The sequence below is a fragment of the Raphanus sativus genome, chromosome 5, assembly GCF_000801105.2.
Source record: "Raphanus sativus cultivar WK10039 chromosome 5, ASM80110v3, whole genome shotgun sequence".
NCBI classification, from domain to species: domain Eukaryota; kingdom Viridiplantae; phylum Streptophyta; class Magnoliopsida; order Brassicales; family Brassicaceae; genus Raphanus; species Raphanus sativus.
This window is the reverse complement of record NC_079515.1, coordinates 9492791-9509535: the sequence shown is the minus strand read 5'-3', so window position 1 is coordinate 9509535 and position 16745 is coordinate 9492791. Positions and strand designations below refer to the sequence as shown.

Genomic DNA, 16745 nt, shown 5'->3' with positions numbered 1-16745 from the left:
TTAAAATATTCTGATTTAAAAATAAGAGTTTTTGGATTATTTTCAGAATCTTTAGATTCACCAACTAATATAATTTTTTATTTTTTATTCAATATTTAAAATAAACAAAATATTTGTCAAATTATATTATATTTTTAAAATAAATACCCAAAAAAAAATTAAAAATATTTTTAACAGCATCACCAGAATATTAAACCCTAAATTTTAAACATTAAATCATGAGATAAACACTAAACTCTTGGATAAATTCTAAATTTTGAATCATAAACACTAGACACTAAATCTTAAAATTACTAAATCATTAATCCTAAACCCTTGAATAAATCCTAAACTATATGATTTATAGTTTACCCACGAATTTAGAGTATAGTGTTTAAGATTTATTGTTTAAGATTTAGGGTTTATAATGTTTTGCTCACAATGTTAAAATATTTTTAAAAAATTATAGTTTTAAGATTTAGAATTAGGAGTTTAGTCTTTAAATTTAGTGTTCACTGTTTATGGTTTAGGATTTAAGATTTATCTAAAGGTTTATGACATATCCAAAGTTTAGGGTTTATGGTTAAGGGTTTAGTAGTTTTAAGATTGAGTGTTTAGTGTTTATAATTTAGGATTTAAAATTTATCCAACGATTTAGGGTCTATCCAAGAATTTGGAATTTAAGATTTATGATTTATTGTTTTGGATTAGGGTTTAGTGTTCTCGTGACGGTTTTAAAAATATTTTTTAAAAAGGAAATTTTGGCAACTACTATTTTTTATTTATTTTTATCTTTTTATTTAAAACATAATATAAAAAGATAAATATTTTATTTTCTTTTAGAATATATTGAATAATGAAATAACAAAATTCTATTGGTTGGTGAACCTATAGGTTCATCCCCTACCCAAAAAAAATTCTAAAAATAACTCTCCATAGCAAAGGTGGTTTAAACCTGTGGCACAAAGAAACCAACCCCCTTGTGTCAGTAGCCATTTAATCCATGGTCCATTGGATGGGAGGTGCAAGGCCAGAGAATTGAACACATTATTCCGCTAGTTCCCGTTTTTCCCTTCAGGGCCAGCTTCATAGTGTGGTCAGTACTCCATACTGTTACCACTAAACAACCAACACTTTTTTAGCTCATAGCTCATAGCGCACTTGCTTATGACTTACATACAAACGGTTTTACTTTCACGGTTGGTAAACTCTAACCGAGATTAACAACAAACTTTAAAACCAGCTAAAACCAAGATTTAAACAATCTCATCAAAGTTACCATCCAAACCAGCTTATGTTACATTCAAGCTAAACCAGGATTCCGATGTACAAAACGTCTAACTGATCCGATATCAAATTAATATCGGGATCAAGACTCACTAGAATCGCAATATTCGTCAGAAAACTTACAATTTTTTTTTGTTTCCAATCCATTTTCCGTTTTCTTTTCATGGTAGTGAATGGGTCGTAACCCCTGGTTTGGCTCAAAGTATCTAAGTTCAAAATATGTAGCAATTGGCCTGGGATGAGTCATATCGTCGAGGGTAAGAAGCTTCTGCCAATTTATATTAGAGTGATCTTCTTCTGTACGTTCCATTTCTTCAAAGAATATAACAACAATGTTAATGCATGGTCATCTCGTTACATTTTTCAGTATTGTCATAAAATAAAATTGTTAATAAATATCAACTAATCATTATTCACTTCATGAAAAAATTTAGTGTTTCTAATTTTCTCAGTTACTAATAAGATAAAGCTATGACGAATATAATTGTTTTCATATCTTAGTAAAGTTTACTTAATTAATAATTGCATATGTGCATTAGTTCGATATAAAAGGTTATAGTTTTCTCATAAAAATATACTGTATATTTGTATATTGTAGTATTTTCTCTAGTAGTATATTCTAATTAAGTGCATAAAAATTCTTAGCGCAAAGATTATCAGCTTATGGTACGTGAAATGATTAAAAGAGAACTATATTTTTTTTTCTTTTTAAAAGAACTATATTTTAACATAGAGAGAACTACTATATTACTTTGAAATCTTAACATTTAACAAAAAAACTATATTACTTTAATTTGAAAAGTTTAAATAGAAAATTTAAATGGATTTTAATTTCCGAAAGAAGACCAAGTTGAGGAATAATTAATGAAATCGAAATATTGACAAAAAAATCGAAATGATGATAATAGAGGGGTGTATCATATCTGTTGATGATTGTGGACAACTGGATGCTGTTTTCGTTAATTATAAGCAAAGAAGTTGCCAAGTTGATGGGGTAAGAAATATTCAGCTCTCGTCATCAAGTGTGTGTGTGTGTGTATCCTCTGATTTGACAAGATACTTTGTTCTTCAAATTAAGTTTATTTCCCTAATAATTATAATACTTAAATAAATAGATGGACATGTGTTCTCATGAGTCATGAGGTTGTTTGTTTGATTTGCGGACCATGTCTTTGTTCCATAATTTTGGAGGATTTTCTCTTTGAATTCTAATGATTAGTAGGACCAAAATCTCGGGTTTATTAACTAATTAAGGTTATGTTAAACTTTCCAAAAATAGGTTGCTTCACAGGAACATCTTTGTCTAAAACGTTAAATGGAAACGAACAAAAAAACATAACCGTTCAATGAAAAAGTCAACAAACATGATCGATCTCTCTTATCTCACCAGCTAGCAAACCTCCATCGAATCCTGACTTTTCTTTTCATTATTATATAGTTTATAAATTATAAATATGATTGTTTTCTTAGAGTTTTCCGTTTGTTGGGAGTCAACTTGAATATATTATTTTATAATATTAAATGTAAAAATTATATTTTATCTACCAAATCATCAAATTTATATGCTCGACTTAAAATGTTTGTCGTTATAGATAAGCCTATTTTCATAACAAGCTATCAAACCAAGTCGGTTGCATCTCGGATTGTTTCATCACTTTGATGACTTAACAACCATTATACGACGAACTTTAATTCCATCCAATAGCCGGGTTGCAATAGGCCTTAATTACGTGACTCTTCCACATATAAACTTCATACAAGGTAGGTTTTTTAACTGGGAGTTTGGGTTCGGAGCCTAGCTCTTCTTGGTCTGGAACCAGTCTATGCTAAGACCTAAAACATAATGCAAGGCATCTCTTCTATATATCAAACACACAAACTATAAGTGCATCATTATTAACTCTTGCGTTTAACCACTAGCTTACCTCATCCATTGGTAAAATAGACTTTTTTTTGTAATTAGACCATTTGTGTTTTCGTGTTTAGTTATTTTCAATATACTATAACATACTTTGTGGATTTAAACCAAAGTAGCAATCCAATCATGATACTAGCACATACTACTACATGTCATAATCCTTTTCATTTATGTAGTCTACGTTACTAAGAGTCTAAGACTATAAATCAGTTTTGCTAAAACTTGATGGAACACATTATGTATATTAAAGACCTTTATAAATTACATGCAGAAAACCCTTTATGATTTTCTTTTCTGGAGTCTGGATTTAAACAGATCGAAAGAGTTCCAGTTATAATAGACTAGTGGTGTAACTAAACCAGACTTGTGCATGGGTTGCGGGTTTACCGGTCCAAGTGAGCGAATCAGATGGGTGGTTATGGGATTTTGATATCCGGTATGACACTGAAAAATCTAAAAATACACCGAAGTAAAAAGAGCGCATCCATGAAAAGAACAACATAAAGTACTATTAAACGAGGAAGATGGCGTTCAAGGAGATATTAGGGGGAGAAACAAGACAAAAACCAAAAGACAAAAAAGAAGAATAAAAAGAGAGGAAGATAGAGAGAAGCATGTGGCGAGCATTTTAGGGTGTTTGAGTCAGGTGTGAGAGTTTATATTCTCAAGGCGCACGCCTTCAACATTCTTAACTCGTATAATCTCCAAACAATGGTTTAAATTTCTGTCTTTATATACAAACAAACAAAATAAACTGTTTTTCTTTTAAATAAACTGTTCTGTTAAGATAAATTAGATCCAAAGTATATAATAAATTTCTTCCACCAACAATATTCAGCAGTCAGCATATATACATGCTTTTAGTTGTTATATATCCTGGAAGTAAAAACAGATCTGAAATCAATTTTATGTGGATCAATGTTCCCAAGTGCCAATTTAATAAAATAAATGTAATAATCTTGCAATATAGTTATTGATATTTGATTAATATTATTTTTGGTCAAATTTGATATATTAATATAAACTATAAAGTTTGAGGCATAGTTTATAGTTACAAAAAAAAGAGAATGAATATTTATCAATTACTATTATTCTAAAGAGTTCTCCAAGAAAAGCTAAAACTTTTAAACAAAATTGTAAAGAAGAAAGAGATAGAGGCACTTTCTAAACACTTTTGCTAATAATCATTTCTTCATAATTGCAAGTATCTTACGCTTTCTTTTCTGTATTTAAATAATAAAGGGGTGAAAAATGTTGCAGAGACAGTAAATTAACATCTTTAGGGCTCTGTTTTTCACAATTTCAACCCTCGAAATTCCACAGATACTACAAAAAGATAATTAAAAGAAAAACTTTGTATAAAAAGAAATGCAGAAAACAAAGACTGGAAAGTAGAAACAACACTACCCAACACACCATTCTTGCCTTTTTCTTGAGAACTGCTAAAACAATCAAGACGTTATGATTTTGTTGATGATGATGATGATAATGATGAACCGACATGTTCAACACTCAGGGTGATGATGGATCTGATTAGGGTTCTGCATGGGAAGAAAAGAAGGGTGGAATAAAGGAGAGGAGAAGGAGAGATTGGTTGGGTCAAGCTTGGGTCTCAAGTTCTCTAACGCCTTTACTTGCGCTCTAAGGAACTTGAGATAATTAGCAGCCTCATCAAGCATTGAAGCAGTGTCCATCTTAGTCCCACCTGGAACCAATGTCTGTAAAACCCTAATCTTCTCGCTTATCCTCTCCCTCCTCTGCCTCGCTGCCACCGTTTGAGGATCCGTAGATATCTTCACGTTCTTCCTCTTAGGCTTCTCAACAGTCTCCAAACCGAAGTTCACCGGTCTAAACGCAGCCGCTCTGTATATCATCTCCTTCATCTGCGCGATCGCTTCTGCATCAGGCTCGGCATTATCAGACAAAGAAGCTGAATGTCCGAAACTGATGTTGGAAGAACCACCTCCTTTCTCTGTTCTTGGTTTCTTTTTCGGTTGATTCTCATCGTATATGAGCTTGAAGCTTCCCTTCTCTGTTTCATCTTGAGGATGATGAACAAGACGGAAGTGATTTCCTGTCTCGTCTCTGTTTCTCTTCAAAGACTTAGGCTTTGCTGTTGCTGTCTCTGTCGTGATCTCTTTGTTCTCAGACTCTGCAGATGAGACTCCTCCTCCACCAAAGCTCCAAAGAGTCTGGCAATCTGAGAAAAGCGCAGAGATACCTTCGTCGTCTTCCGTTGAAGTGTTTGTCGTCGCTGACAACAAACACTCGAGAGATGATGGATCTATCGAAGCAGCTCTGTTTCCGACGTGTTGTTGATGTTGAATCTCATTAATGACTCCAAGATCGGACATGAAACAGCTTCTAAGGTTGGGATTAATGAGTTGGTGAGAAGAAGAACAGAGCTCTCGAGGCATTAGCTCATTGCCTCCCCAGACCAAATCTGATCCTTGATGATGCTCCATGGTTCTGTTCGTACCGTACATAGCTTGCGCATAAACCGATTCTAATCCTTCCATTGGATCCAAAAGAGAGAGAAAACAAAGAGAAAAAGAACAAAGAGATGAGTGCAGAGAGCAAAATGATAACGGTTCTGCTTTATAGAGTTGCAACCTCAAAAAGGAAAGAAACAGAAAGAAGAAAAGCTCAGAAAGGAAAGAAAGTAATGAACGCTCTGTTTCTGTTCTGTTTCTATAATGAGCTCTGCTAGATGTTTTGCTATAAAGAAAGGACTTGGAAGCGCCTCTACACCTCTATTCATATACCCAGATTTGTTATTATGCACATAGGTACATTTATATATGTGAATATATACTAAAATATATATATTTATATTTGTATATTATTATAATTTAAAAGGTCCCAGCTTTTGATGAGATCAATTGTTCCTCTGAATCAAGCACTAGTTCTGTGTATTGGTATGGATGGTTAATTTTAAAATTATGGTTAAGTTCGAAATAAACCCATTTTAATTATAATTTAGAAGATAAATATATATGACCGCCGTCAAAACGAGGCTTTATATCTACATATAAAGAGCATTTGATCTCTTGACTAACTAGCATTTACTTGTAGGTTTCTTATAACAACTTTTATGATAAATGTATGAACATTTGTATCATATTAAGTAATGTTTTAGGAGAAACATTCAATATATTTATTATTGCCTCCGCGTAACTATGTGAGTTTGAATCGCGTATATGTTACCACACCTATAAAAATATATTGAGAAAGAAATGAAAATGACACAATATTTAAGTGGATAAAGCTCAATATGAGAATTATATCCACGTTTCCCCGCAGATTTGAGATATTTGATTCTATAATTAAAAAGTAGTGAAATATTGATAACATCAATACAAGACTTATTCTTAGGTTCACCCTAGAGGTGAACTTCTAGGTTCACCAACCAATAGTGTTTGAGTATTTGATATTTGATATCTTTTAGAAAAGGAAACATAACTGAATTTCCAAATTAGATTAAAATAAAAAATTAAAAATACATAAAAATAGTAATAGTTAAAAAAATAAATAAATTAATATTATTAAGTCTTCACTAAAATACTAAATCCTAAACCCTAAATCCTAAAACCTAAACTCTAAATCCTAAACCCAAAAATTTTAGGTAAATCCTAAGCCTTTTGATAAATCCTAAACCCTAAATAATAAATATTAAAAACTAAATCATAAAAACACTAAACCCTAAATTCTAATCTCTAAACCCTAAACTCTTGGGTAAACCCCGAACCCTTGGATAATTCATGAACATGTAGGTTCACCGACCAATATATAATGTTTGAATGTCAAAAAAAAAAAATATATAATGTTTGAGTTTATGATTTATCCAAGAGTTCGGGGTTTACCCAAGGGTTTAGGGTTTAGTGATTAGGATTTAGGGTTTACTGTTATTATGATTTAGTTCTTAATATTTGTGATTTAGGGTTTACGATTATCAAAAGGCTTAGGTAAATTTTTGGGTTTAGGATTTACCTAAGATTTTAGGGTTTAGGGTTTAGGGTATAGGGTTTAGTATTTTACTAAAAGCTTAATAATATTAATTTATTTATTTTTGTAACTACTACTATTTTTATGTATTTATATTTGTTATTTTAAAAATATAATATAGTTTTGAAATTAAATTTTGTTTCCTTTTTTAAAAGATATCAAATACCAAATACTCAAACACTATTGGTTGGTGAACCTAGAGGTTCACTCTAGGGGGTGAACCTAAGAATAACTCTTAATACAAGATAACTATACAACCAGTAAACTATGTCATGGTCAACAATTTGGATATTTTACACCAAAAGATTTTTGGTATATGTAATGGTCAATATTGTGTATGCCTGATATCTTTAGAAATATTTTAAGAGATCAAACCCTTGGAGATTAATATCAATCCACCTATTTTTTACAACGTTCAAATGCCTAATACTGAATTTCAAAACACCACCGAAAATATAAACGTTTACTTTGGAACAAGTGTGCAAAACAACCGAGGTTGCATGAAAACTTCATCTTTTTCCGGCCGCTTCGGAACCGGAATCAAAATCGGAATTTTTTGGAAATTTACAAATTTTCATTTCTAAAATATCGTATTTAAAAGCACATTAAAAACTTACGATTTAATTTGGAATCATGTTTCTATTTAACAAAAGATGATGTTATAAATAATAAAAATATAAAATCATGTTTTTGTATTTTATAAAAACTAAAATTTGATACTATGAAGTAGACATGGGCATTCGGATCTTCGGATCGAGTTCAGATCAGGTCTTACGGGATACAGATCTTTCAGATCTTGGATATTAAGATCAATAGGGTGATTAGAGTTTGTCAGTCCGTCGGAAGGATCCAGGTTTGGTTTGTATCTTGTCGGATCCGGATCGGTTTGGGTTTTGCATAGTTGGACTCAATATGGTAATTAGAATATTTTGATTTGGTTTTGGATCGGATTTTTCTGGTCTAGCCAAAAAAATACACAGAACACACAAAAATACCTGAAAATATTTAAATACCCAAAAAATATCTGAAACTTTATCTAAAATATGACCTGAAGACATGACCAATACCATAACTTTTATCCGATTATTTGAATATTATTTTTGAAAATCAATTTTACCCCAAACCCAAAAATGTACCTGAAAACTCAAATCCAGTACTTAAAAAAATACCAAAATATTTTGATATATACCTAATATATACTAAAATTTTCGGGTATTTTGGGCATCTCATCGGGTCTCGAGTTCGGGTCATATCGGGTCCAATACATGCGGATCCTCCACAACAAAACCGAATAGGATAAAATGATCGGTTCAGTTCTTACCCGAACAGAATTTTCCGGGTCGGTTTCGGATTGGGTCTTCGAATCCGAGTAAAATGGCAAGGCCTACTATGTAGTAGAGAAAATAGTAATAAACAAATATAAAGATAATACTAGAAATTATCTTTATGCATTTATAAATTATCTTTATGCATTGGAATTTTTATTAGAGATGTAGCATATATATTCCAATATATTGTATCAATTATCTATGAAATATTAAAAATGATTAATATGATAATTTCCTATAATCTTAATTTATGTGTATATTCACAGTTTTAGTATGAAATTATTTAAAATTATTATCAATGAATAAATATTTTATTTTAAAATTTGAACCATAAATTTTATAAAGAAAGCTATACTTATATATATATATATATATATATATATATGTAGGATATACGTTCCAACACGTTACTGTTTCTTAATTCTTAAAAAAATCCCGCTTTTATGTTTAAAAACGATTCCGGTTCCTCGCTTCCAATTCCATGTATCATAGTCAACAACATTCTGATAAACTTGATACTGGTAAACCTGATTATTCATTACTTGATCCGAAATTTATTTTAATTTTCGTGAGTAGCTGATATTAAAATTAACGTTTTACACATACTTTACATCATCTCCAACTCAGTTATATAATTACCTCTAAAATAAAAAAAAACTATTATAAATGTAGATTTGTAAATATAAGTATTTATAATAGATTTTCTCTACTTTTATAAAAATATAGAGAAATGCTATTTTCATCTAATAATAGAAGCAAAAAATAACATTCATCTAAAAATAGAAAAGTTTTATTGACCATCTTTGTGATAAAATTCTTTTATATTTGAAAAAAAAAACATAGAGAAATATAAAAATGAGTCCGAAAAGCTCTAAGGTAAAACTGAAATTACTAATGGAAGTTGGGAAATGATTTTAAATAAATAAATAAAAAAAATAATATATATATATATATATATATATATATCTTTATATAAAGGTTTGGTATGCATTATAGTTTTTGGATTCGAAGAGCATCCTTTCGTAACCCTAGAAAACAGATATAATAATTGACAAAACTACTGAGTACTCCCTCTGTTTCATAATACTTGATGTTTTGCCTTCTTGCACAAAGATTAAGAAAACTAGATTTTTTCTAAAAAAATATTTTAAAAATATTACTTTAGAATCAATTAACCAATAATAAAAAAGACATTGAAATCTAATTGGTTGAACAGTTTCCAATAAAGCTAAAGTTAACCTTAAAATCTCAAAACTTCATCTAATTTGAAACAAAATTATTCTTCTAAAACATCAACTATATTGAAACGGAGGGAGTATATGATTATACACTTGATGAAAAGGGAGATGTAATTTAAAATCTATGAGTGCTTGAGCAGAGAAAAAGGACTGACACCCTTTTAGTATCGTGCGAACTGAAAAGTTTACGGGAAATGTCGAAACGAAGTTGCGAATTAGGGTTTGATTTCTTTTTGGTGAATATAAGATCTATATTAATTAAATTTTATATTATATCTAATCATAGTTTTGATCATGATCAAGCTGCAAAAGTAACTTATAGTTATATACCATTAATTTTATTATTCTTCTAGCTGTTAGCTTAGTTTACCTTTTCGTTATCATCATGAGTCAATAATGATCAATATATACCATTCTTTTTCTTTTATCAAAATGATCAATATATATCTACATATCGATCTATAACGTACATTTTTGTAAAAGAAATTAAAAAATAATATGTTTAAAACGTAATATTAATTTCTAAAATCCTAACGTTTATTCCAATCCTTTATCATGTCATGTAAACATATAATTGATACATGGAAATGGTATCAACTATCAAGTACTACATGAAAAATGGAAAGCTTAACCAAATCAATCAAAATGGAAAGCACATTATACCAAACATTTTTGGGAATTTAGTTATAACTTATAGTTTCTTTTTGCGTAAATAGTAATAAAACTTACAGTCATATATGTATCTTTAAAACTAGAACGTATATTTCAGTTTACAAATAATCAAAATATAAAATTAAATTACTGTTACCTCAATATACAGATTTGAGTCCTCATGTAAAAATGGAAAAAAAAACTTGGGGATTTTCTATTAGTAGAATCGAGAACAAAAAAATGGAAAAAGACCCAAATAGCAACATCAGCTAGGAATAAAAGAAGAACTCTGGTTTTAGTGTAAATTATACTAAACATCGCAATCTGTAGAACGGTGAGAAAGAGAGAGCAAAGAAGTCGACATGACCTCCCTGCCCAACCACATGCCTTCCATAATCCCACGTACAGCTCATTCAATTTTTTGCTTTTGTTTTTATTATTGTCAATTTTGTTATATCAATTTATCCCACTGGTTTGCCCTCTCTTACTCATGTTTTACACTTATCATCAATGTTTTTTGCCTCCAGATAAATAAACAAACAAAACGTTGGTGGATTTATAAGCAGATATTACGTACAGTTTTAGTTCTCTAATCGCATATATATACAAAACTTTATAACAATGAGTACTTTTTATCTACTCCCGTGATGTATAAGAATAAGAAAAAACATCTACATAATTCAATAAGGGGATGTATTCAAACGAGAGTTTTAGGTGTTTTGTATTAAAATGACAAATTTATTTTTATTCAAACATGAATTTTAAAACTTCATTTAAAATTCACTGTTATTGAAAATATTTTAAATTCAAGAATTTTAAAGTTTTAGGTGATTTTAGGGTGTTTGGGTGGAATTTTTTAGTTAAAAAATTAAAACTCAAATTTTATGGTTTTAGATGATATTCTATAGTTTAACAAAAATCACCTAAATCTTTGCAACTTATTAAAATTTTCTAAAACTTCATTAAAATCAAATCACATCAAATGTTAAATTGAATACATCTCCCTAAGTGTTTTCATTATGTACTATGGATGTGTAAAAATATAAGTAAAAACAAGAATCATCACTAATATACTAAAATCCCTTTAATACGATTTATAATTATGGTACATAAATTTCTTTTTATCAGATTTGAGCTCCTAATGCTTATTTCTAAAGAATTGTATAAGAGAGTTGTTAAAGGGTGTGTGTATAATATATTGTCGAGATCCTATTCAATAAAATTTTATCAACCGTTTCAATTAAGCTGAAGCAAAGTTTTCTAATATATGTGTATACAAAACCCTGGTTTATAACTCTCACAAACAAACACTGGTTTAAATAAAATATAATGATCGAACTCGTTACTCCAAGTCTCCGATCATTTTTGTTGACCTGTATTTATAACAATCAGTTATGATAACAGCATCAATATACGTAACTATTAACTAGTGTCATAATATTAAGCAAAAAAAAAAAAAAACTAGTGTTATATATCAGCCGATTTGATTGATAAAAAGGCGATAATATTTAAATAGAAATGCATTTAACTTTTTTTTGTTTGCAAATAAAAAATGCCTTTAACCTTTTTTCTCTTTTGCAAAAGAAATGCATTTAACTTCTGCAGATGTAGCTTAGTTTTTTTTTGTCAGCATGTAGCTTAGTTAAATAACTGTTTTCCTTGAAATGTCGGACGTGCAAACTAAATATAGAACAATCATCTAGAGAAAAATTATCTCTGCACCATATGCGTATAACCATAGATGGAAGGTAAATGAAGATCAACATCACATTCACAGTTGTTGACATCCTTAGGATACTCATAACGAAAGAGACATTACTTTCTCCATACATGTGAACGCAATTTCTTCTTAAAAAAAAAAGAATTTGAATAATCCCAAAACATATATTAATTGACAGACCCATAAGAAACAAAAATTCTCAAATCAATACTTCTCACACCTCAACCGGGAACCAAAAATGTCGGTCGAGAACAACTCCTCACTTTTAATTCACGAAATTGACTTCCCACGGTCATGCATATCCCATCCAATGTACCAAAATTAATTTCGACCGCGTCGGTTTACTAAGTCAACTTGGGGTGTAATTGCAACAAGTATGATCATGTCAAAACATTAATAGACCGGACTTCATAGGAAAGTACATAACCGAGTAGAGAATGCAGATTCTATAATTTTACAAAAGCCTGATAGATTTGAGCTCCTAATGCTTATTTCTAAAGAATTGTATAAGAGAGTAGCTAGTGTAGAAGCATAATTATATGTTTTGTCGGGGGTGTGTCCATGATTTTGCGCCCATGATAAAGAGATCAAGGTGGTCCATTATCTTATATATGTCAAAATATGAAACATCTTAAGAGCAAAAACCATTATATTCCTTCTCTTTCAGCTACTTTGGCTCGGTTCGGTACGATTTCAATGGTCCAGACCGGAGCTGTACAAGTAAGCGAAGCTGAAGAAGCACTTGACTCTTCTTCACTCTTCCATTATTGATAGCTCACACGTGAACACAACGTTCTCCACATGCACGTGGCTCTCTATAATTGGTTGTAATCCTAGAGGATAGTCGTCCCACGTGGGAAATCAGCATGGCGTCATAATGTAGGGACCCCAAGTTTTTTTTTCCGTTTTTTTGGTTTTCCAATTTTAACTCAATTTCTTTTCTTTTTTCTGATGTATCTAATATTTTTGATGTATCACCCCCGTTAATGTATTGAATATTATCCTGTAGGAATAAATGAATCTTGACAAGGATATGAGCTTCAATTATGTTTGGTATCTTCACAAACCTACAAACACACACACAAGCACATATACATATATATATATATATATATATATATATATATATATATATATATATATATATATTTTTTTTTTACTTGAATACTTGTAATTCCATATATAATAATAATAAACTTATATAAAAAATATGTTAGAGCTACAAATTGATGGAATTGAAAATTTAACTTATAATTGTGTATATAGTTTTATTTTCAGGTATGTTCACGGTAAATTGTTGTGTCCAAGTTTTTAAATGACTGTCATTAACCAATATTAAGCTTTTTCTTTCTTTCTATTAACATACAAGATTTTACTCACACATAGGATTATTTTAAACTCATAGTTGGATATGAATATTATTAACTTATAAAGTTTCTCCAATTAAGAAAATATAAGAAATATAACCTATGAAATATATCCTGAACATTATTCGGGAATATAGCCTCAAAATTATTTGATAAGTGATTTGAGTAGGTCTCATCACCACATTCATTCTTAACAAAATTAAATGACATGGATTTTGAAAAATATGATATGGCATCAACATAATTATAACATGTACAATTGTTTTATAAAAAATAATATTGTTGGATAGTTTATTTTAATATGGTGATGAATGATAAATCTTATATTATCATTAAAATAAAATTTCTATATAAATCTTTATTTTTGGAAAAACTTTGAAATAGTCTATTATGTTATTAATTGCACCGTTGGCAATACTATTATTTCAACTACTCAGGTAGTTGAAGTTCTCATTGTATCACTATAACGATGATAAAATCATGTATAACTTTTATATGGACATTAGTAAAGTTTTTAGCATATATGTCCTTGATTTTGTAAACTGCGTCCTTAAACTTAACATAAGAACGGATCCTAAAGTTCTGACTCTCAATACCATTGCCAGTATGTTCTACATGTACAAAAAAGAATTTGGTGAGAGAATTAAATTAAAAGAATTTTTGAGAAGTTATCTTATAGCTTGCTTTGTTGTTGATAACCAAAAAAAATCTTAATTTTATAGACTATGGCTTTTAAGTTCTCCTCATAATAGCCTATATTAGCTTGCGTGTATGTGTGGATTGTGTGTTACGAAAAAAAAAGAATGTGTGGATTGTAGTTGTCTGAACTTTTCTGTCAAACATAATATATAGTGTTTATTAAATTTTAGATTGGCAATGATTAAAGAAAATTTATTTTATCTTTTGATCAATACGAAACAACTGAAAACCTATAAGTAAACTGAATGTGTGATTGTTATATATATATTATGTATTTGAAATAATTTTAGTTACTTTTAAAATGTATATATCTGATAGTATAATATTTAGATATAAAATTTAATCACAATAAAGATTTTTTTGAACATACCTATTATTAAATATTTTTTGTTAGATGATAAAAATGAATACAGATTAACTAATTTTGACTAGTGTTAAGTAATATTTTGCACATTGAGATATAATATAAAAAATCTTTTTTTTGTCGGGTTTATTATGCTATTAGAAACAACGAGAAACATTACATAGACGATATTACAGCTGACCATTCTACCTGCCTTATGAAAATTCATGTCTGACTGCATCACCCTGAGCCGCCCTATGAGATCCATTCCTGACGGTATTCCTTGCGCCATGCTGAAGATCCCTTGTAAGACTTGTCTCTAATATTCTGCATAATTCGCCTTTTCCGGGAATTGAAACCCAGACCTCTTGGTGTAGAAATTGCGTCGCCTGGGATTCGAACCCCAGATTTAGGTGTAGAAGCCTTTAAACCTTGACCACTAGGCCACGGTGCTTCCACCTAATATAAAGAATCTAGAGTATGATGTATAGTAGTGAAGTTTGTATGAATGTATAGTGCATTTAAAGAGATATGGTTTAACTTTCTGAAAGTATAACATATATTATTTTATGGTAAGAAAAATAATGTTTGCTTGTTTTGTAGTTCTACATGAAGTTTTTAACACCTTTTGTAACTTATTACATAATTTGACAATTAATTTCTGTAGTTGGTAACTTCAAATAAAAAAAAAAAAACCTTATACATAGTATATTCCTTGTAATTTTGATATTTATGTTTTTTTCTAACAGTTAAAAATTTATAAGATTTCATTGCTTTTGCTTTGTTTATTAGTATTTTTATATTTTGTATTATCGTGTTGATGAATGCATATTGACTAATCTTCTTCTCATGTTCTTATGTTATCATTTAGACTATAATTTATTATTGATATTCTGTAGCAATTTTATTGAAAGTTTTACCTAAATTTAATATAAACAAGGATCTAATTATTTATCAGTAAATTGGATTAAATATTTATGAGAAAGTATCATGTAGTTTGATTTATTATTAATGATCATAATATTAAAAATATGCTCCTCGGGGTCTTGGATATTACTTTTCAAACTTCCAAGGCATATTTTTCCTTCATAACTTTTTTTTACTAAACCTACTTTTAGAATAAAAGTTCTATAAGGGTTATTATTTTATTAGCTTTCAAATTCGTGTCGGAACATAATATAAAGTGTTGCTTAAAATTTTAACTGTTGATTATTTAACTTTTTTGCCTTATGATTAATAAGAAACAATTTGAAACTCATAAGTAAGTTATCTTTAACAATGTATTTATATAAATTAAATTTTCTTATCAGTAGCTTTTTGATAAAAATTGTAAACTCAATGAAAATGAGATAATAAATTGGTTTTAAAAAGAAAATAATGAAACCAGATATTATTTTAGCTAGTTTTAGAAAATTTAGTAATATATTATTAGTTTTAGATGATTGTTTAACTATATATCAATACTTTAGAAATAAAAAATATATTATAAATTTCATATGATTATTTTTAGCTTTTATTAGGTTAGCAGTTTTGATATCAATTATCCATTTTATTTGATATAGATGATATGCATTTTGACATATTTTAGAACCTAAATTTGTACGTTACATTTCAAAGATTTAGGTTATGTAGTAACTAATTTATATTTAATGATATTTTATTTATTTTTTACACTAAATAAATAATTTAGTTTTTAAAATTTTTATATTTTCAATATATTAAAATATAATGTTGGTTTTACATATTATATTGGCGTTTTAAAATTAGTTTTGAACATTCTCAATAACATAGAACTTTTATCATAAAATACAACTTCTTAACATAAAAATATTTTAAAATCTTTGATGTTTAATTTTTCTGAGATGAAGAAATGAAGATGGATTGGAATACATTGTCATCTATCATAGCATTTAGAGATGAATATAAAAATGGTTAGAAATGGTCTTAAAGCTTAATAGTAAACCTCCACACAACTCAAGTTCAAGCTGATAAACTATTTCTTTACTATAATTTTCATCATATTTTTTATAAATATATTTTCTTTATTTTTCCTTTGTTTTTCCTAAAATTATTATTATTTTTTTTTTAATTTTTTCCTAAATATATATTTTATTTCTTTTATATTTTACCTTTTTCCTTATTTTGTTATTAGTATTCTCTAAATTTTTAAAATGTATTTATTTAAATGTTACTTTATTATGTCCATATTT

The 16745-nt window shown here is 28.9% G+C and overlaps 1 protein-coding gene across 1 annotated transcript; it reads right to left on the bottom strand.

The window, feature by feature from the left end:
- Positions 1–4517: 4517 nt before the first annotated feature.
- LOC108859894 (transcription factor bHLH87) lies at positions 4518–5952 on the bottom strand. Its single transcript, XM_018633794.2, has one exon. It carries the CDS (start codon positions 5701–5703, stop codon positions 4690–4692), a length of 1014 nt encoding a protein of 337 aa, XP_018489296.2. The 5' UTR covers positions 5704–5952; the 3' UTR covers positions 4518–4689.
- Positions 5953–16745: the final 10793 nt, after the last annotated feature.